We start from the raw sequence: 21430 nt of genomic DNA, 5'->3' as shown, positions 1-21430 counted from the left end.
TCCTTCCCAACCTCAACTCTCCAGACTCCTCATCTCTCCAAACAATTCCTCTACCCTCACTCCCAAACAACAGTCTCCTCTTTTCTTTTTCTGAAAGTCATGGTAAGAGCAGCAGCAAAGGAGGTTTGTTAGGAGAAAAGAAGGTTTATTTCCCTTTATCTCTCTGCTGTACAAAGGAACTATTTTTGATCATGGGATTTTTCTGAATTTTCATGTGTTCTTTTCAGGAAACTGAAAGGGCATTCAGTTTGGGATCAACTTCTGGCAATGGGCAAGAACTAACTCAGCAATTAGAGGTTCATTAACTTGGTAGATGTTTCTCACTAACAACTTTTATGTTACTCACACTGTATTGCGAAGCCAGCCTAACTCACTAAAGGACTGCAGCTAGAATTCTTCCGCCTTGATCTACTGAAAAGGGAAAAGGAGAGAGACCTGAACTCCGCAATGACTGTGTGTATTCAGGGGAGGCAAGAGCAGCAAAGAAACACCAACTTGCTGCCACTTTGAATCCTGCATGGGCCACCAGTAGGAGTGTTTTGAGGTCATCTGGGGCCCATTTCATGCTAGTCCTAAGGATACTGTTGATCTGTGTGAGGCTGCCCATATAGCTTCAGTTACTGAACAGTATAGAAATGTAATAATGAAATGAACATTGGAATGGGTGGTATAGCGATACCACTGCAAATGTTTACATATATGCCTTTCTTGAAGGTTATGTATAATTTTCCAAAAGTTGCATACTGACACACACATGTGCATTTAATATGCATGTATGGGAAGTGATTTCAGATTTATAGAGTTACATCTTTTCCTCTTCATAATTTTGTCTTACTAAAATTTTATGATAAAGTGTTTTTTTCCACACACACAAAAATAAGGGACTGGGAGCCAGTCCGTGATCCAGAGAGTCACAAGGCAAAAAGCAAGATCAAGCTGCCAACAAAGGCTAGAACAGGGACCAATAAATAACTCCAACCTGCCCCTAGTTCTATGGTTAGAAGCCTTGAGAAGTTTCAGATAAGCCTGCTTAGCTAGTCACTAGCTGGCTGAGTGGCTTCTTCCGAGATGACCCTCCAGCCCAAGCGCTGGTGGGCTGAGTCCCTTCCTCCGTCTTGCAGGGGGAGCCATGCAGGGAGGGGGCTTGCAGCAGCCCTGCTGAAATAACTCGGTCTGTTTAGCAAGAATCCTGCTCTGGCCTTGAGACTAGAACAGCACGAGATCACCCACGCAGGTCATTACAAGTACATGCAAGAAAGGGAGTTTTTACAGGCAGCTGAATCTCAAAGAGAAAATGGATTTCTTGACCAGAATAACAAATCCTCAGTATTAGCACCATCACAGGCAAATATCCAGATTCTTGACTTCTTTTGGGATTGGGGATCTGAGCCGCGTCCCACCTGTGCCTGCCATACACTGCTTTTGCAGGTTTCCCCAGCTGTGTTCCTTGTACAACATCATGTGGGTGGAGGCTCTTTTTCTGCAACCGCAAGTCCAGGGACCCTCTGAGTGCTGGACTCCACGTTAGAAATACAAATCTTGACTGAAAGCTTCTCTTGCAGCAGAACTTTCAATAAGAAGCCGACAGTGCCCAGATGTTTATATCCCTAACTGTGAACCAGTCCAGACGTTTTTGTTAAGCCATTTCTTGGGTGCTTTCCTTTGCTTTTTTGTTTTTAGTGCTGCTTTGGCAAATGAATTTGAGCAGAGGCTTGTTCTGCTGTCAGGCACTGTGTGGGCTCCAGGACAGAACCCTCAGACTCGGTCCCACTTTACCTTGAAAAGCCCTCGATTTCCGTCCTGCCCTCTTCTGCTTGGTGCCACACAGTCAGTGCCTGGGTTAGGCCTTCAAGATGGCGTCGACTGCTCAGCCAGATCCATTCCCCCATCCCCTTCCCCACCCCAGTCCAAAGGCTGTTCCTTGGTACAGTTGCTCCACTTAGAGCAGGACAAGGGCAAACAGCATTTAGGAGAAGCTCTTGGAGGCTGGATCCCAGGGATGGATAGGGCCAAGTACTGCCAGCTTCTTATTCTTATTCTTATTGCTTGAAGTTCTCCCAAACAGTAACTAAGCAGGAACATGTCAACCCTTTGAAAGGGTGAAAGCCTGCACAAAAGCCAGGGAACCACCTAGTGACCCAAGTTGGGGGGAAAGGGGTGGGTTCAGAAGTAGGGGGAGTGGCCTCTTGAACCACCCCAAAAGACTGGCTTTATCCCCCAGGCCTTGAATTCTGCACCTTTTGCTAAGGCAGCCGGATAAGGAACTGCTTCTGCTGCTGAAGCCCAAGACTTCAAGGCTTGTAGCAAGCCGGCTTTCCAGAAGCATCTGTTGGATCAAAATGCAGAACTGGTTGCATTTAAGGTCTCCTTCTAGAGGACTCTTCTTATCTTGAAAGCCACAATCCATTTAAGGCAGAATGGCCATATTAAAATCCATAATGTTGCTTCAGCATGAGTGGGTGGTGGCTGTTGTGGCCTGATCACATTTCACGCTCCGTCCCGTTTTTTCTCAAGGAGTCCTTCTGCCTGCCACAAACTTGAAAGCGGGGAGGGCGGGCGAGAGACTCTTTTAGTGACAGAGTGCTGCTGTGCCTTGCTAAATCCTCTTATCTCTCAGAAGCCCCCAGGGGTTCTAAAGAGGGCTTCCTGGTCCTTATCCAGGAGCCAACCAATAGTGCTCGTTACGAATTGCTGGTAATGGCAGTGCACATGCTGCGAGAGAGAAAATTGCTTTGCTCCGTTCCCTGCTGCTTCTGCAGAGGGCCCGTGTTGCACCTTTAGCGCCACAGTGATGAGCAGGCAAGCCTTTGGAGAGGACCCCATCCAGATAGTTTTGTGCAATTTGGCCAGCTAGCAGTGCCCGCTGCTTCCTCCACTTCTCTGCCCTTCCCTGTCCGCTTCCTATGATCCCTGCCCAAGATCATAGGGAAGAATCGATGCCAAAGAATCTCGATGCCAAAGAATCCTGTGACAATATGGAGAGGCCATGGGACCGGGCCCTAAGAGAGCTGAAGGTATTGGTACTGCATTTGCAAGCACCCACAGGAGCATACGAAGCCAGCCGTGTTGGTTTCCAAGCAGGAGCTTTGCCACTGTGACTTGCACCAAATGTGTGCCAAGGTCACGAAAGTCATCAGAAAGCATTTCTGAGTAACCCTGAACAAGCAAATTGAGGGATTTCCACTCTGTGGCTTCTTCTCAAAGCTCGTTCCTTTTTTTATCTTGGCTGAAAGCTAGAGCAGGAGCCAATAAATATTTCAGAGTTGCTTAAGTGGTCTAATCTCTGATTGTTTGCTCTTTCCTCCCAGCACACTTTGTGCTTAGTCATTTCTTTCCTCAACTTCAAGGACTCTTCTCAGACAATTTCCATTGCAAGAAATGGGCCAGAGAGGCAGAATTCAAGGCACCAAACACATTAATTCTGTCACTTTCTAGGATCTTGGCTGTTTTCTGGGAAGTAATTGAGAAGGCTGGCCCCAGTTTTCCTCCACTGCAGTGAATCCTTCTGGTGCTCACAGGGAGCAGCATCTTCACTCTCAAAAGCAGGGTGTGGACCCTCTTTCAGCCTGGCAGGCAATTTCTGTTTTGCAGATGCTCGGGGGAGATGCATTCTGGTGGTGGTGGCCCAAAGGCAGCAATTTTCTCTTGATGCTCTTGCTGCCCGTAAGTAACCCTTTTAGGATGGCCTTCGTGAGAGTCAGTGAGTGTGAGTGTGTGCGAAGGCCAGGAAGCCACCAAAGCTGGGTGCTCCAGAAGAGGTGATGGTACAGGGGAGGGTGCCAGAGCCACATGGGCCAGACTGGAACATAGCTAGGCTGAATTTAACCTGAGGAGGTGGAATTCAGTGCTCCGGCCTACAAGGCTTGTGAACCAAGGGGAAGTTGTCATCCTCTGCAATTGCCTGGGTCCCAGTGAGTAGCCTGGTGCATCTCTGTTCCTCCCATTCATTTTCTTTGTTCATCTTCCTGTTTGTGGTTCTTTTTCTCTCGTGCCTTGGATTTTGATGCTAAACGGAGCCTGACAGATGGAAGTCCTGAGTGCAGGCAGCGCCACCGCCAGCTTTTCCCTCTAGGGAAGATGTATGCGTTGTGTCGCCACTCGTGTCCCCTGCTGAGCTCCGTGTCACTGTGCCATTCACACGTTATCATCTGGTGAAGTTCACAGTGGCACAGGGAGCAGAACTCCGGTGTGCCAGTTGGTTTATAAAAATACCCCCCGCCCTGGCCTAAAGCTGCGTGTTAAAAAAGTTAAAATATTGTGCCCAGATAACCGAAGCTCTGTACCCAGAAAAGCAGAATTCTGCAGCCTGTATACAGGAGATACAAATCTAGTTACTTCATTTTCATCCTGCCTTTCCTCCAGGTAGGTCCAGGTAACATACAACGAGCTGGTTCAGACAAGGCATTAACCCACACTCAAAGGCAGAACGTGGTTTGAGTGTGGGTTGTCAGATGAATTGTCGGGACAATTCAGGTTCAGATCCCTGCTTGGCCGTGACCCTTTCTGGGTGACCGCGAGTCAGGCACTCCTCCTCAGCATAGCCTCTACCTCCCAGGGGTGTCGCGAGGGGAAAATGGGTAATGGGAGAACCATGCATATTGCCTTGGGCTTCTTACAGGAAAGGTGGCTCCAGCATGTATAAAAACAGATGTAACCGCACATAATTTACTGCATTGGCAGTGAGTGGATCAGGGGGTGAATCACATCATTGCACATGATAAAGACTCACTGTCCTTTTCTCCCACTTCCTTAGCGTATTTATTACTTGTCCCTGGAATTCTACATGGGCCGAACACTTCAGAACACGATGGTGAACCTGGGTCTGCAGAACGCCTGTGACGAAGCCATTTACCAGGTCTGTTTCAGCTTTGAGGCTTGGGTGGATGATGCTGGTGGTCAGGTCATGTTCCAGTGTGAACGGGGTGGCAAAAGGCCCGGGGCTCTCGTGTTAATTTAATCTGAAAACTGGGCTGATGGCAAGAGGAAATGGGCATTGTCACAATATGCTAAGGGGTGTTATGGAACCTTCACTACAGGTGGTTAATACCTTCCAAAATCTGGTGCCTTCCAGATGTGCTGGGCTACAGCTCCCAGCATCCTTCAGCCAGCTGTGTCCTGGGGACACTAGGAGCTGTAGTCAGCACATCTGGAAGCACCGAGTTGCGGGTGAACCGATCTATTAGAGCAGCAGTGTTTAACTTCAAATTGTTGGATTACAACTTCCATCATCCCTGGCTGGAGAAGTGAGCCTGTAGAGTGCTAGGGGCAGCAGCTTGATAATAAAACCTCTGTCAGAACAGAGTGCTTCAGGACCTGAGATAGCTCCTTGGAGATTCTAATTCCAAAGTATTTAACTACTTTTTATTCCAGTTGAGCCAAAGGTTAAAGTGTTAAGGATAATATCTGGTTAATGGACCTTCCTATCCTTGCAGTAAGGCATTCCAACTTACCTAGCATTCAATTTATCGTGAGAAATTAAGGAGGGTCTACATATTGAAGCCATCACAGTAGTCAACAGATGCTTTTAAAGGAACTATAATGCCCATGCTGAGTAATTAGCAGTTGCATTAGAACAAATGTGGAGATACATGAAAAATAAACATTGCAAGTTTCTGCATTAGAACCTCTCCTCTCCTCTCCTCTCCCCCTGTAATTCCTTCTTAATTTATAATAATGTCTTCCAAGCTTTCAGGCTGGCACTATTGATCCAGAAATTGAAGACCATGGGTTGGATCCAGATTTAGTCATATTTGGAGAAGCCCCATGAAAAATAATGGGACTTTAATTATTCATGACTCATATGACAGTTTGATTTCAGCAACTCTACTCAAAGTATGTCTAGGTGTGGCTCCAGCGCATTTGCTTTATTCAGACATAATGCCAATTCTTATTTGCGCTAACTACAGTTTAGGCTCCAAATCACAATTTTTCTTCTACAGAAGCCTTAGGAAATGTGGTTCCCTCTGTCCCCATCATCCTTGAGAAGACACAGATGCTTTCCCAACCAGTGACCTCTACAGGGGCAGAAGATCCTCCCAAATTATGGTTCATAATCTGCTGCAAAACATGATTTAGGATCCTATTTTGAAAACTGCTTGCAAACTGGTTTGTTGCATTCAGGCATCACAACAAACTGTAGTCCATGATATCAGAGTGGTGGAAGAGTCTTTGAAGATCATTACATTCTCCTATCTGCTCGGTGCAGGCTCAGTACTGTAGTGTGCAGCTTGTATCACCCATGACAAATGGGCAGCTCGCCTCTCCTTAATACCTCCAGTAAAGGAGAACTTGCCACCTCGTGAGGTGGCTTGTTCCAGAGCTGACCATCACTCCGCTCCCTGTTTGGAAATGTCTTCTATGGTATCACGCTGGTATTACGTCTGAAACATCTTACTGTGTCAATGCCCTGCTTTTTTCTCTCTTCTCCTTTTTTCCTAAACCTTTTCTTCCACTGAACTCTTCTGTATTCTTTCTTGTCATCTGGGTCCAAACTATATTAATCAAGAACCCATTAATTTTTGCAGCCTCCTTAAGTTTCAGTTTAATCCACCCACAGCACTTCTTTGAATGTTTATTGCTAAAAGCAGCATGACTCATGGATTCCAGTCCTTTTGGCAGAGTCTGCCCGTGTGTGTTGCACGGAACAGTTACCTTATTATCAGAGCCTGGAAAAGTAATACATGGTTAAGCTTATGCAGATTTAGTCTCTTTGTTTGTGGGGTGGGGGAAAGGTTGTTTTGTTTGAACAGCGATCAGCTTGAGGATGTTCTTGATGAAAAACAAAGGCAAGCAGCTCAGTTCTCTGTGAAGCTCAAGGCCAGACTGCATGAGAGAGTGATCAGATTTCTGGGCGCTTCTTGGTTTTAGTTAAAAGCAACTGGAGCAAGTCTGGTTCTGTTCAGAACAGTGGCCCAGGGACTGAGGCTGTAGCACCTCCCCATGCAATTTTCCCAATTTACATTGCCTCTCTTAGCCCTGTATATTTTTCCCAAAAGGGCAATGGCAAATAAGTGGGGCAGTTTCAATTAGGAAAATGACACGAAGGGCCAAGTTTCGCCCCCACCCTCCAATCAGAGCTTGCGGCTTCTGTAAGCCCAGAATGCAGTGATGGGAGAGCTGAACCCAGAACTCCTGCATCTCATGCTGTGCTGCCCTCTGTTTCACATGAACAAAAGCAAATGCTTGAAGCAAATGCCTGATTCTGCAGCCGTGGGTGGGTACCACTGGTAAAGACATGAAGATCACAGCAGAGGATCACGGAGAAGAGTAAGCAAGGTGGTTTTGGCCACAGGGTCCTGGTCCAGCCAAGACACTTCACTTTCAATTTAAGGATATTTAGGAAGAAATGAAACCACTTGTGTCAAAGATAATATGCAGTTTATTTAATACATATCATGGGGTAATAACAGATGCAGAATGTCAGCGTCTCCTTACCAGTGACAAGAATGAATACCAGGACCCACAGGGAACATTGAATCGGCTTGAACCCCGCATTTTTATTGGTGAAATCATCCAGGCCTCCTGCAGTTACTAACGACAGCATGCTTCTAGGTAGTGGCCTTCACCGCGGACTAAAAGCTTTTAGAACATACACAGAGTGTTTTATAGATTCTGAGTCACATGACATGGCAGCTGATCAGATGATGACAAAATAAGGGGAACACAGTGAAAAAGAATGTGAGAGAACTGCAGAGGAGACTTAATACAATAGCTTTGATTTTGAGGGATTAACATAATGATCACTGAGGCACAGGGATTATTGTGGGTCTTGACATGCAAATGAGGGTGATTGCACTACTGCTAGAAAACTTGTCTGGCTGCCTTAGGTTTTGTTTGCAGTTAGCAGGAGAATAGCCAGCTGTTAACTTTTCTTGGAAGCCCCGTTCTTCAAAGGCTTTTCCAACCAAAGGTAGTAGCCCTCTCTTAAAGGAACAGCTTGAAAATAACACTAAACAGAAGCCTCCCTTGGAATTCTGGTACTTTCTGAGAAAGAGGCACAGAGATGTTGCAGGTTTTATTTTCTAACACAAAGACACATGTAAGCAAACTTTTTCTACCAGGATTTATCTGAATTTCCCCAACAAGGATATAGACAAGCAAAAGAAGGCTTGTCTTTTGGAAAAGACTGGAAAACTGGACACTGGAAAAATTCACTACACTACCTGCTGAACCCAAATAACCTCTTCACCGTTCTTCCAGCAGAGCCTGTGCAGTACAACCCCCTTGGGAACAAGGGCAGATGCCAGTTTGGGCTGCATGAGCAGAAGCATTCATTGCACATTGAACTCAACTGGAACGTCCTTTGGAGACACTGTTGGTCCTGTCCCCCATCCCACCCAGTTGTGCAAACCCATAAAGCAACCTTCTTCAGCCAACAAGTGCCTCCCAGGAGGGTCAGACTACAGTTCCCATCACCCAGAGCCATGCTGGATGTGAATGATGGGAGGTGTAATCCAGCGCATCTGGGATGGCACTCGTGTGGGGAAGCATGATTCTCCCAGCAGGACATGTAGTCTAAGATGTGTCTCCTCATTCATTGCAGTTCCACCCAATATGGTGGAGAGAGAGAGCACAAGATGCTGCAGATCCTGAAAGAGAGTAGTTGGTTGATGATCTCGGGAGAGAAATGGGGTGGGACGGTGGTGATCTTACCACCATGATTAACCTGTGCTTTTCCTTTCTCTCCTCTCCGATGAAGGTCTTTCAGACCTTTCAACTTACAGCACTAATTTTAGAAAAGGAATGTTCTCTCTTGTGATGTATGGTTCTCATTAGACTGTTATAACCTTTCTCCAGCATCAAGGAGAAGCATGAATAGGCGAATTTTCCTCTTTTCAAAGACAAGAATGAAGCACTTAAAGCATTCCAGGTGGAGAGACTTAGGGCGTTTTCCAGATGAGGCTTTATGTTGCAATCAAACAGCTTCATTCATGAAATTTTGCAAGAGTGCAGATGTTGTCTTCTTCATGTTGTTATGTTGTAATCCTCCACTGCTTCCTCCTCCTCCTCCTCTTTTAACCAGAAAAATGCCTGTTAAGGAGGAAAAGAGAGAATAGCACCACCATGCCTTTTGGTTGGGAGTAGTAGGATCCATCCATCTCAACACACCCTGACAGTAATGCAGCTTTCTCTTGCTTCGCTTGCTTTTCTCAATAGCTTGGCCTGGACCTCGAAGAGCTGGAGGAGATTGAGGAAGACGCTGGCCTAGGCAACGGCGGGCTGGGACGTCTGGCAGGTGAACTGGGATTTTTCTATGAATCCGATATTTATTTCAGCATCAGCAAGTGTAAAGTGACGCGAGTTGAGGGGAATCCCAGCTTCAGGTATTGAGCTAGTGGTGGCTAACTGAGAAGGAGATCTTGGGGCTGTGGTGGACGGCTTGAGGAAAGCGTTGGCCCGACTTGCAGCTGCTGTGGAAAGGGCAAACTCCATGTTAGGCATAATCAGGCAAGGATCTGGAAAAAAGACGTGCTGCCTGTATACAAAACTATAGTGTGACCACACTTACAATACTGTGTACAAATCTGGTCACTGCACCTAAAAAGGGATTTTGTAGGGTTAGAAAAAGGGCAGTTCAAATGATCAGGAGCCAGAAGAACTTCCCTGTAAGGAAAAGTTTCAACAACTGGGACTGTTTTGCTTAGGAAAAAAGCAAATAAGGGGAGATACGATAGCGGTACAAAATTATGAGTGGTCAAGAAAATGATGAGATTCGTTAACACAATGTGTGTGGTGTTGCATTGTATTCTGTATAACGACTCTGCGAGGTAAGTCAGAATGCTGCCCCCACGTTGCAGATGGGGCCTGAGCTTGGGAGTGGCTTGTCTGAGGCCCCCATGCAAGCCCACAGAAGGAGCGAGGTTGAGACCACAGGCCCCTGGATGCTCTTAGGCCACACGGGACATCACAGCAGCTCTGTTCACTCCTTCGGCCCGGTACTGTCTTTCAAGGACAAGCACAAAGAGAGCACCAGTAGTAACTGCTTTTTGCAGGGTTATATTTTCTCTCTGCTAATAAAAATGTTGGTTCCTTGCCATTCTAGCTTGCTTCCTAGACTCCATGGCAACGCTTGGACTCGCAGCCTACGGTTATGGAATCCGCTACGAATTTGGCATCTTTAACCAGAAGATTGTTGATGGCTGGCAGGTGCGTCCATGAGAGAAGGATCGCTGCTTTTGGCACTCTGGCATTCTTTCCTCCTCTTTCCCTGCAGCTGCTCCTAGCTTGCAACTAGGCTGTGATCGCAGTAGAACTGCTGTCCAGGCCTCAGGGACAGCGGGGAGCTCTGTTCAAGTTTCTCCAGCACTCGATCCTTGGGTGTGGAGTTATGGGGGTGATAAGCACGCCAGAGGTTGGGCACTGGGTGTAAGCATGCTCAAAAAAAGGACTGCAAATGAAAAGGGAGGGACCCGCAGTGCCCGTACAAAGGCAGTTGGCCTGCGTGGATCACAGATGAACATGCATCTGTTTCGTACTGTGCCAAGCCTCTTGTTCGCCTGTCCTTAGGCTGTTGACTACTGCTGCGAGTAGCTCTCAGACAGAAGTCCTCCCCAGCCCTCCCGTCTGGGATCCTTCCCAACTGAGGATGCCAGGCATTGAACCTGGGTCTGCCTCAGGGCAGCAGATAAAAGAAATAATGCTGGGCTCATCTGTTGAGTTGCACTTCTTCCCATGGTAATGTGTTGATGGGTCAAATAAGCTGATGTCCTGGATGGCTGATAACTAGGAGAGGGACCAAAGCCAGGAGCAGTTGGTCTCTTCCTTCAGCGGGGTATATTTAAGGGCCGTCCCCAGTGTCCCCCTGAGGATAGCAATCCCAGGGGTGGCCTGCTGCCCCCCTGGCTGCTTTTCACCATTTCCGCTGCCCCTGGTCCTCTCATCGTAGCTTGTGATGGCTGCTTATATTCCTTCACAAACTTGTCTCGGTACCCAAGATGAAGTATCCTGCAACAAAGTGTGCGTTCAGTACTATACGGGGCTGGCCTAAGACGTTTGCTCCCCAAGGCAAAAGGTAAAATGGCACCCGCACATGCAAAGGCCAGCCAAATACTAGCTGAATTTTGCTTGAGCAGTGCCGATAGGACTGCCTTCCACCAGAACTAAGGACAGAAAGCTAGACTGGGGATGAAGGGTAGTCGCCACGGCTCTGCCCTCCAGCACTGCTCGCTCTCGTCACTTGCCTCTGCCGCCTGAGGCAGCTTCTTCACTCTCTCTCACGGTAGGACTGGCCCTGATACTGCACAGGATGGAGGTGGGGATGGGCGGCAGCAGCTTCTGTCAACACAGGACAGGTCGTAGCACACAAGGGCAAGAGGCTGCGCGCTGTGGAGAAGGCCTGCCTGCCCCACAGCTGGATTGCGTTCTCGTGAAAGATGACACCAATATAAGGAGTGTTCCACATCTTAAGACATTTACCCCGTGCCTGGCATCATGAGAAAAGTCCCAATACTTTCTTCAAGGACATGGCAACTTTGCATGCAGTGAATTAGGAAGGACAGATACCTGTCCAAGCAGAAATCAGCATTTGTAGCTGTGTAATGCCTAAGATTTTAAGCTATCATGGATGGCAAACAGAATACAAATGATCTCCCGCTGACTTTTTCAGGTGTGGAAACTACAGATGTGGAGTTAACCTGTTGATGAATAAATGAATTCAACAGCAGTTTGTGTTTTTACTGTCCATTAACAATAGGCCTTCTAGCCAGCAAATAGGAATGCTTAAGACCATCAGTCATACAAACTAAAAAGCAAGCACAAAATTAAACCAGCTTAAAACAGAATCAAAATAAAGTAGCATTGTCATGAAAGCAGCAACAGCAACGGCTGAAGTCTAAAAAAACACTCAAATATATTTTTTAAAGCTTGGGGAAATAAGGTTTTCACCCCAGTCCGAAAAGAATGCAATGTGGGTGCCAGGTGAGTCTCTCTGGAGAGGGCATTCCACAGCTGGGGTGCTCCCCTCCACATTATAGCCTCTCTCCATGTGGTTGGGGCAACTGGCTGCCGGGGATGATCTTCCTGTAATCCGTTTCTCCCTTTTTAATTTTCAGGTGGAGGAAGCCGATGATTGGCTGCGTTATGGCAACCCGTGGGAAAAAGCCCGCCCAGAGTACATGCTTCCTGTGCACTTTTATGGTCGGGTGGAGCACACTCCAGAAGGTGTTAAGTGGGTTGATACTCAGGTACAGAAATCTAAGACTGCCTCCAAGAAACCACAAGTTAGGATAGCAGAAGAGAGCAAAATATGCTACAGGAATAACCATCATCTAGTGCAGCCATCCCCAAATGGGTGCTGGCTAGGAATTGTGGGAGTTGTAGTCCAGTATATATAGAAGGCATCAGGTTGGGAAATACTGTTCTATATGTAATAAGAATAGAATCTTAACAAGGCTCAAAGTGCAGGGCTTGAAGAGGTTCCCCATTGTCACCAGTGGGACACACAGCTTCTTCCTAACAGTGTGTCTCCAGAAACCATTTGCTTTTCATTGCAATTAAACCGTCCCCTTTTTAAAGAAATATAATTATTCCTGGTGTCTGAGTCATCAAACACCAACATATGGCGAAGAAAAATGTACTGTGCTTTCAGAAATAAACTCCACCAAAACCCTTTTCTGCTTTAGCACCATTAGCAACCAATTTCTGGTTCAAGAACAGAACAAGATACTCAAAACTTGGCTGACTCTTGTCCTTGGAATAATTTTGCATATTTTTCATGATCCCCATCTCAGTACTGAAGGCAAAGTATCCCGTGACACCTTAAACATAAATTTATTTCAGGATTGCTATTGCATTTATATCTTGCTTTTTTCCTCTTGTGAAGAACCCAAGGTAGGTTATAGAGTCCTCCTACTCGCCTTTTGATCCTCAGAGCAACCCTGTGAAGTAGGTTAGACTGAGTCAGTGACTAGTCCAGGGACATGCAGTGAGTGAGTAGGAGGCCCCAGGTCTCATTCCAGCTCTCTGATCACCACATCACACCAGTTCTCATGAGCTTTGGCAGGCTGGAGATGTTTTAATACAAAGCACGAGCTTCTCTTCTTGGCTTTCCAGGCCATATTTGGGCCTGTTCCGAGTGCCGTCCTGTCCATATTTTAACCTTTTCCACATTCTCAGCGATTGCAGAGCTCCACGCTTGTTGCTTGGCAGCATTTAACTGGGTTCAACAGCAACATTCTTCTCAGAGGCTGACTAAACAAGCAATCTGTTCTTTGCTAGGGAAACATTCAGAACTGATTCCACTCTTCAGCTTTTGAGGAGGCATGTGACTTGGCTTCGGGCTTTCCAGAGTTTATTGTAATGGCCTGCTGTCTGTGGTGCCGAGTTGCCCAAAGCAGCACTGTCTGGTACATCAAGATTCAGACCTTGTGACTTTGCCAAGCCTATCCCATCTCTTTATAGCTAAACAATGATTTGATCTCTGGTGTCCCACATTGAAATGCAACACTCTGGAGCAGGGGTGCCAAAAGGGTGGCCTGCAGGTTCCAGGCAGCCCCCCAAGCAACTGTCTGATGGCCCCAAAACTCCTAGCATTAGCTGCCACCAGAAGAAGAAATACATGGGGAAGGGAGGAATAACACTCTAGGAATGGACTCTGTTGCTCTTCGCTTAGAAGCTTCATGCCAAAGCATTCTGGGACACATTGCTCAAAAGGGCCTGCTTGTTTCCCAGGATGCTGCAGGGGCATTCCAGCAACAGAACTTCTGTTCCTGGAGCATTTTTCCCCCTTTTGGACAGGGACTGAGGGAAGGGAAAGATTCGACCGAGTCAGTAGTAGGCATGTGTGAATTTGTGGGTGAGTGAGGCAAGAAGTGAGAGGATATGGATGCGAATTGGGGCCTAGGGGAATCCTGGCAAGGTGCCACCAAGGGAAAGCGGTGCAAGTTGTCCACTCTGTCTTAAACGGAAGGTTTTTACATTTTAGAACGTATGCAAGAACAGCACAGCAGGCGAGCATTGCATGTGCATGTGTCCCTGTTCATGCACCATATTTAGAAGGGTGGCTGGAATACACATATGTTTGTGTATATGCTTGCAGGTATGTGTCCCCCCTTGCTCCAGACACCCAGCATGGCCGAAAATTTATCCCACAGGTTTACTGACGCTTCTTCCATTTTCCTTGAAGAAGCAAGTCAGCATTTATTTCTTTTCTGGGGATTTCATTTCTCTGCCCACAAGGTGGTGCTCTGGAATGGCGCATTTGTGAACGGCATAAAGCCAGTTTGAAGCATTAAGCATTAAACTCGTCACACTTTCCCTACTCTAAGAAAAGCCACAAAAATGACTAAAAACACAGGAGAGGCCCTGGAGGAAAAAGAACCAACAAGCTCCTGTGAATCGATGATCATCAGCACACAAGAAATGCCTCGTGCAGAGAAGCCACACCTTTCTATCTCTGCTCCACTTATACCTGCAACACTCGCACAGAAAGGAACTCTCCCCGCACCAAGATTGTGGGTGCGTTGAAAGAACAGGTCATGTGAGAAGTGGTGAGACCTCATACGAGCACATCAGAATGATTCCCCTAACAAAGAAAGACTCTGTAAAACACCTGGGATGGACAAGCCCCTCAAGCCCCTGCATATTGCTTTAAAAGCCTTGTCATAGAAGGCCATCTTATCCTGGAGCCAGAAAAATGACAAATTTGGCACCAGCTGAGCAGCAGGAGGAGGCGGTTCCATAAACGGGTCCACCACCAAGAAAGCCCTCCCCTTGTTGCCATGCTCCAAATTTCCCTTGCAATGAGAACTCAGAGGAAGGCCTCAGAGGTTGAGTAGATCCTGACCAGGAGAGGCATTCTGACGGTTTTGCATTCCTAAGCCATGGTGCAGGTTTATAGTTTGAAATCAGCTTTAACTTTGGTTTTAGCAAAAGGCTTGACAACCGCTGCTTGAGCTGCTCTGAATCTCACCTGTTCCTCCAATGCTAGGTCGTCCTTGCCATGCCTTATGACACGCCTGTCCCAGGCTACAAGAACAATACAGTCAATACCATGAGGCTGTGGTCAGCCAAAGCACCCAATGATTTCAACCTTGAAGAGTGTAAGTACTGTCCTTAATGCTCTTGCTCTTTAACTTTCTTTTTGGAAAAAGCACAGGCTACTCCTCCATTTTCAGCACATTGGGAGTTGGGTGCAGGTTTGATTTCAGAGGCTGTGTGAAGAAAATTCTTTGTGCTCACCATTGCTCTGCATCTTTCGGAGGATAAGGAACGAAAGCCCACCCTGTTCAAGCCAGTCTTAATTTAGTGAGCTCAAGTTGAGCTGCTGTAGGTGCAAACAAAGGGCATAGCTTGGGGGGGTATAATTCAGCCCCCATGAGCCATAGCCCTGATCATCATCTGAGGCACAGAAGCAGGAATTGATGGATCACCCCCATTCACCATTTCTATGGTGAGGGTCCCTTTCATATTGTAGAAACCAAGTATGAGCTTTTCCTCTTGCCTGTGTGACAAATCTGGGTTTCTAATTAACAGTTTTTAAGTGCTATTCCTTAGAGTTTCCTTTTCTCTTTGGAAGAGGTGGGAACTGGAGTTTTACATTTGATAGGATAGACTGCTCTTGATGCCATGTTCATTCTCTTCCTCTAGTTAATGTAGGAGATTATATCGAGGCTGTGTTGGATAGAAACTTGGCAGAAAACATCTCCAGAGTGCTGTATCCAAATGATAATGTAAGTGACTCTTCCTTGCTGCATAGAATACACCTCCTTTTTTATATTTTGCAAAGTTGAGGGTCTCAGCCAGCATGGTCAAAAGTCAGGGATGGCAGGAGTTGAGGCCCAAAACAGGTGGAGAACACCAGAGTGCCTAGGTAAGGGGAGAGGAGCTTTGGGTGTTCCGGCATGAGCTTCTAACTCTTGGAACAACATGTATGTTGCACTCCTGATTTGCTAACAAATTTCACCTGCAAAGCACTATGGAAACTGAAAAGGGCCAATTTTGGCTTGAAAACAAGGGCAAGGGTAGGGAGGGTGTAGTCCTCCCATACTGATGGATTGCAACTCCCATCAGCCCTCACCAGCACAGCCAATGGAAAGTGATACTGGGAACTGTAATTCAACAAAGGTTCCCCATCCTTGGCCTTTATGATTGCGGTGCTGATGAATAAGATGCTGCTGCTGATGTTCTCTGTCCTTTTAAGTTCTTTGAAGGGAAAGAGCTGCGTCTGAAGCAGGAGTACTTTGTGGTAGCTGCTACTCTCCAGGATATTATACGACGATTCAAGTCTTCCAAATTTGGATGTCGCGACCCCGTCAGAACCTGCTTTGAGACGTTCCCTGATAAGGTGAATTCTTAGAATGAGGGCTGAGCCAAAATAACAAAAGGCAAAGTTGTGATTTTATCATTTTTTTGCAGCCTTGAACATTCAATGACCAAGGCTGAGTAGCCATGGGGTCCCCCCAACAAACTCAGGAACCTCTCCAGGGTTTGTTTCTTAACACAATCTGCCAGCACGTTTCCTGTTTAGTTTAGTTTCTTTTTTTCACATGAAAACTGGCAGTCTAAATGTTTCCAGGTAAGAGGGCTTTTAGCACACAACCAGTCTAACTAGTTCATCTTCCCACCTTAATGGATTTTTTACTGCTAAGGAAGAAATCCGGAAGCAGTGGAATAAACACAAGAGGGTTACAATGGAAGCAGAGATCCGGATCCCACATGAAATTCTGTGTGTGGGGTGGAGTGATTTCACACTAAAAAGGTTTTCTGAAAGTACCCCAAAGATTCTGGACAAGCAAAAAAGGGGCAGATCACATGTGACTGTAGCCCCCACATAGTTTTCTAGAACTTTTGATTGCCACCCACTGTGCCGGCTTGCAGCCTGGGAAGTGAATTTTGAAAATAGTGGCTTGCCAAGGGTTACCATGTAAGCACCCGCTGCACCTGAGAACAGATTGGAAGGCCGACTGTCTCAGATCCCAAACTCCCACAGACCAGCTGCCTTCCTTTCCTGGAAGGAAGGAAGGACAGAAGGAAGGAGGGAGGGAGGGAGAGTGGCATATGAAGAGTTTGACATTGTCCAGAGCCTCTGCTCAGAGAGATGCTTCTTCCATCTTGCCTCTCCCAGTGCAAAGAGTCAGGTAGGGGTTTGCTTGGGGGATGAGGAAGCCCTTTTATGGCTCAGGGCATGAGACCCAAGTGAGAGGAGGAGGAGTGTCTGCTGAGAGGTTTGAGTGCCTCGTGGGTTCCCCCAACCCTCTTTTGCTGGGAGCTTGATGCGGGTGAGTTATCTGCATATTATGTCTTCACCATGAACTGTTTAGCATGTGGTTTAATGTGAGTGTTGTGCTGACATTATTGGTTCTGGACTTTGTTAGCTGACCGGTCACTGTGCTTGTTTCAATTTTTAGTAAGTTTTAAAGGAAGTGCAACTGAGATGATATTGCCTTGTATTATAATGATGGATATTGGTTTGCCACATGGAGCAAAATGTGTTGTGGAAGAAACAGTATAAAGATAAATCGGCTACAACTGTGCCCATTTTGCAGGTTGCCATCCAACTCAATGACACCCACCCAGCCCTCTCCATTCCTGAGCTCATGCGGATCTTGGTTGATGTTGAAAAAATGGAATGGGAAAAGGTATGGAGCCCCTGCTGTGCTGCCTGTGATTGCAAAATGGATGCTTCTTGCCAGCCTGTCTACGATCAGTCAGTCCTGAGAGAGAAAGGCAGGCTTCTGAAGGACAGAATTTGGCATTTGAGGAAAAAACCTCCTCTAACAGCACAACTCATTCTGGAGCAGCCGTGAAAGGGTGGAATGAGGTGATTTCGGGTGGAGAGAAGTGGTGGGACGGAGGAAGTTGCCAACCTTTTTCCAGCTGGGTTCCCTTTAGATAGAAGGTAAACCTGATTAGGGTGAGGGAATTAAAGCTGGGGGAAAGATTGCTGAAGTGCTGAACCAAAGCAAGTAAGGACTTGATCCATGTTCTAGATGCAGACCACCATAACCCCTCTGTAAGGGCAAAATATGCATAGCTATGCATTTATGTAACAACAACAAAGGGTCTTGCGACACCTTAAAAGGTGAACTGATTTATTGTGTTATCACCTTTTATGTACTACAGTCCAATTCATCAAATGCACCCGTTGAAGCAGACTGTCACCCATAAAAGCTTGCTGCAAGAGGGTAACCCAGTTTCCCCCCTGGAAAATGCACGTATGTGCTTATGTATTGATTAGCTACCATTTGGCCATAATTCCCAGAGTGGCTTGCAAAATAAAGAATAGAAAGTACAATCATGTTATTGTATTTTAATATTAAATTATTCTCACCTCCCTTTTAAGGGTAACAGCCTCTCAAGGCGGACAGCAAATGGAACTCTGACAAAGATCGATTTGGCAGGCAGCATTTAAAAATCCAACACAAAACGGACCCTAAATATGGGCCTAGAATGGGCTGTTACATTAGCATCTTCTATTTCCTTTAGTAATGTGGTTGCAACCTCCTCAGCACGCATAAGATGCTGCTCTGACTTGATTGCTGCAAGCATCAGGCTCGGCATGTGGGGCCTTCAGTCACACTCACTCATTCATGTAAAATCTTTTTCCCCCAGGCCTGGGATATCACAAAACGCACATGTGCTTATACTAACCACACGGTGCTACCTGAAGCTCTGGAGCGCTGGCCCATCTCTATGTTCGAAAAACTCTTGCCAAGACACCTGGAGATTATTTATGCTATCAACCAAAAGCATCTGGATGTAAGGAGCCTGCATTGGTTGGGAAGTGGGGGATCAAATAGAGTGGATTGAGAGGCCTGCAGGCAAGCAAGAACAGACTCCCTCTGCCCCTGAGTGCCAGAGGCAGCAGCTTTATAGACTGTGGAGGAATTTGATTGGCCCTTTCTGTCACGTGATCATGCTGAGTGGATAGCTGCAATGCTAGCCTCTGGCCATTTACGTGGTGGTGCCATTTAAGCTTTAAAGTCATCCAGAAGCAGGGAAACCATCAAATTACTGCTGACTGGGGGCAGACATGACTAGGGCAAGGCAGTGTGGTCAGCTGCAGGGCCTGCCTCTTGGTGGCCTGCATTGGGCCTGCCTCTTTCCAGCACTCCTGCTTCTATGCGGGGTCCTGGGGTACCACCCTGGGACCGACATTGTACGTGTAAAGCCCGCCTTCCACTATCGTAGTCTCAACCTTCCCCTCAAACTAGAATAGCCCGGCTTCTCTGGGGGGAGCCATGATTGTCCAAACGTTTATTAAAGTTCATAGTCCAGTTATATCCACTGAACCGACTATGTCTGTTTTTGATGGTATTCCCAACTAATTTTTTAAGAATAGGAGTGAAAAGAAGAGTAAAATGGCTCCAGTTTTTCAAGGGTTTGGGGGATTTATTCACATCCTTTGGTGTAAAATGGTCCTGCGCGGGCCAGGGTGTCGCTCTCGTTATTAACGTCCGCCCTGCCTTTGTGTGTCCTGCAAGCATGTGGCTGCCCTTTTCCCTGGAGACGTTGACCGCCTTCGAAGGATGTCCGTGATCGAGGAGGGGGATTGCAAAAGGATCAATATGGCCCATCTGTGCGTCATTGGCTCCCACGCGGTCAACGGAGTGGCCAGGATTCACTCCGAGATTGTGAAGAATTCTGTGTGAGTCTTGCTTGTTTCTTCTTTGAGTTTCTGTCAAGAAGCCAGCAAGCCTTAAGCGGTACAAGGAGAAAACAGGGCAGATTACCAGAGATCTAAATTGTGGAAGTTTCCTGTTCTACCCTTAAATTATGAAATGCACTCATCCAGAACTGTAATCACCCCCTTCTTGGCCTTTACTCAGGGGATAAATACACATCCTTCAGTATCAAAATGTGACATTTGGAGATTTTTACTGTTTTTAATGGTCTTGTTTTTATTGGTTTTGCAAGACTAGGAGGTCAGACTAGATGGCCTGGGAGACCCCTTCTGACTTGCTTTGTTTCTATGTGTCTAAATTTGAACAGAAAAAACACCCACAGCTCCCAGCTGGGAATTATGAGCCTTTTTTGTCTACATTTGCACAGGATTGTGGCTTTAAGTTTTATTGTTTTAAACTGTTGCCTTGGTGGCTTTTTAGCAAAGAAGGAAGTATATTCCTATTCATGCTAAAGAAATAATGACCATTCATTCTTGAGATCCGGACATTACGCTTCTGCTAACCTACCACCAAATGGCATCCACTTCTTTCTCAGGCTCATCACACTGCTCATCAATTTGGCACACGGACCCCAAATAGCGCAGGACTTGCCCCATGTGTTTTTTAAATGTCTCGTGATCCGTGTGTTTCAGATTCAAAGATTTCTATGAGATAGAACCAGAGAAGTTTCAGAACAAGACCAACGGCATCACGCCCAGGCGATGGCTGCTGCTCTGCAACCCAGGACTCTCCGACATCATCGTGGAGGTGAATTGTGGGGAGCATCTGCTGATGGGCACAGCTAAACAGTGATGGGTTTAAGTCCTTTACTCCAAGTCTTGAGTCAAGTCTAAAGTCATTGCAAGAAATTCTTGAGTTGAGTCTCAAGTCCCAAGAGCCAACTTTAACAGGAAAAAGGGAAGTGGGGGGTGGCTGGGGGGGGGGAGAGTTGTAACCCCCCCAGTGTTCCCATCTGCACTTCTCCCAGTAATGCCTTGAAGTCCTTTCCTCCAGCCACAATTTATTTAAACAATAATAAATCCTTCCCACCACCTCCTCATGCCAAAAAAGAAGAGCTTACGCCTTGCCTTCCCCCATCACACCCCCCTCCTCCCTATCCTGCCTCCTTCCCCTTGAAGCTTCCCCCCATCCCGCAGCCACTGCTGTTTTCATGCCAGCCTGTGCCTGTCTGGCAAGCCTGCCTGGTAAGCTCCCCCCCTCACCCCCCCCCGGTTGTAAAAAATGCAGACTGCGACTTGTTGGTAAAAAATGTAGAAGAATCAAGCCGAGCGGCTCACTCGTTGCTGCCAAGTCAAGTCCGAGTCGAGTCACCGATGCAATTCAAGTCGGACTTGGGAGCAAGTCGAATGAGTCCCCAGCGCTGTGGCCAGAGGCAGCTGCGCCTTCTGTTTGTTAGAAGACCAGGTGGTTTAAATGACAGCGCATCAGAAAGAATGATGGGTGAGATTGCACCGGGGGCAGAGCTCCTTCAAGGCGGTACAGAGCCAGGTGCATAATTCCTTCAGCCCTGGGAGCTGAAGGGGGACAGGGACGGGGCGCCTCCAAACACCACCCCTCCTGCAGAGGCTTTCCCACAAACGGATCTTGTGCAAAGCAGCCCCTGGATCTGGCCTTAGGCACAGAACACAAGACATGGGCAGGGTTTTTCTTACCTAGCATGGCCAGTACATTAGGCAGGCAGCTGCTAACCCACCGGTCAAAGCCGGCCTGCACAGTCCTGCCTGCTGGTCCCAGGGAAGTCCAGCAAGAGTTGGGTTCAAATCCCAGCTCAGCCATGAGGCTCATTGGGTGACCTGGGAAGAGTCCTA

The 21430-nt window shown here is 46.9% G+C and overlaps 1 protein-coding gene across 1 annotated transcript in view; it reads left to right on the top strand.

The window, feature by feature from the left end:
* The window catches only part of PYGB (glycogen phosphorylase B), a 46847-nt gene that overhangs the window by 12732 nt on the left and 12685 nt on the right, over positions 1–21430 (top strand). The window contains exons 2-12 of the mRNA XM_044428460.1: positions 4754–4855; positions 9157–9235; positions 10043–10146; positions 12051–12182; positions 14927–15038; positions 15586–15668; positions 16139–16282; positions 17484–17576; positions 18550–18696; positions 19422–19585; positions 20255–20369. Coding sequence (XP_044284395.1) covers positions 4754–4855; positions 9157–9235; positions 10043–10146; positions 12051–12182; positions 14927–15038; positions 15586–15668; positions 16139–16282; positions 17484–17576; positions 18550–18696; positions 19422–19585; positions 20255–20369 — 1275 coding nt within the window. The remainder of the gene's footprint in view (positions 1–4753; positions 4856–9156; positions 9236–10042; positions 10147–12050; positions 12183–14926; positions 15039–15585; positions 15669–16138; positions 16283–17483; positions 17577–18549; positions 18697–19421; positions 19586–20254; positions 20370–21430) is intronic.

Source organism: Varanus komodoensis, unplaced genomic scaffold (assembly GCF_004798865.1).
Source record: "Varanus komodoensis strain SLA01 unplaced genomic scaffold, ASM479886v1 scaffold2, whole genome shotgun sequence".
Lineage (NCBI taxonomy): Eukaryota > Metazoa > Chordata > Lepidosauria > Squamata > Varanidae > Varanus > Varanus komodoensis.
The sequence above is the reverse complement of the archived record's forward strand: the minus strand, read 5'-3'. Positions and strand labels throughout refer to the sequence as shown.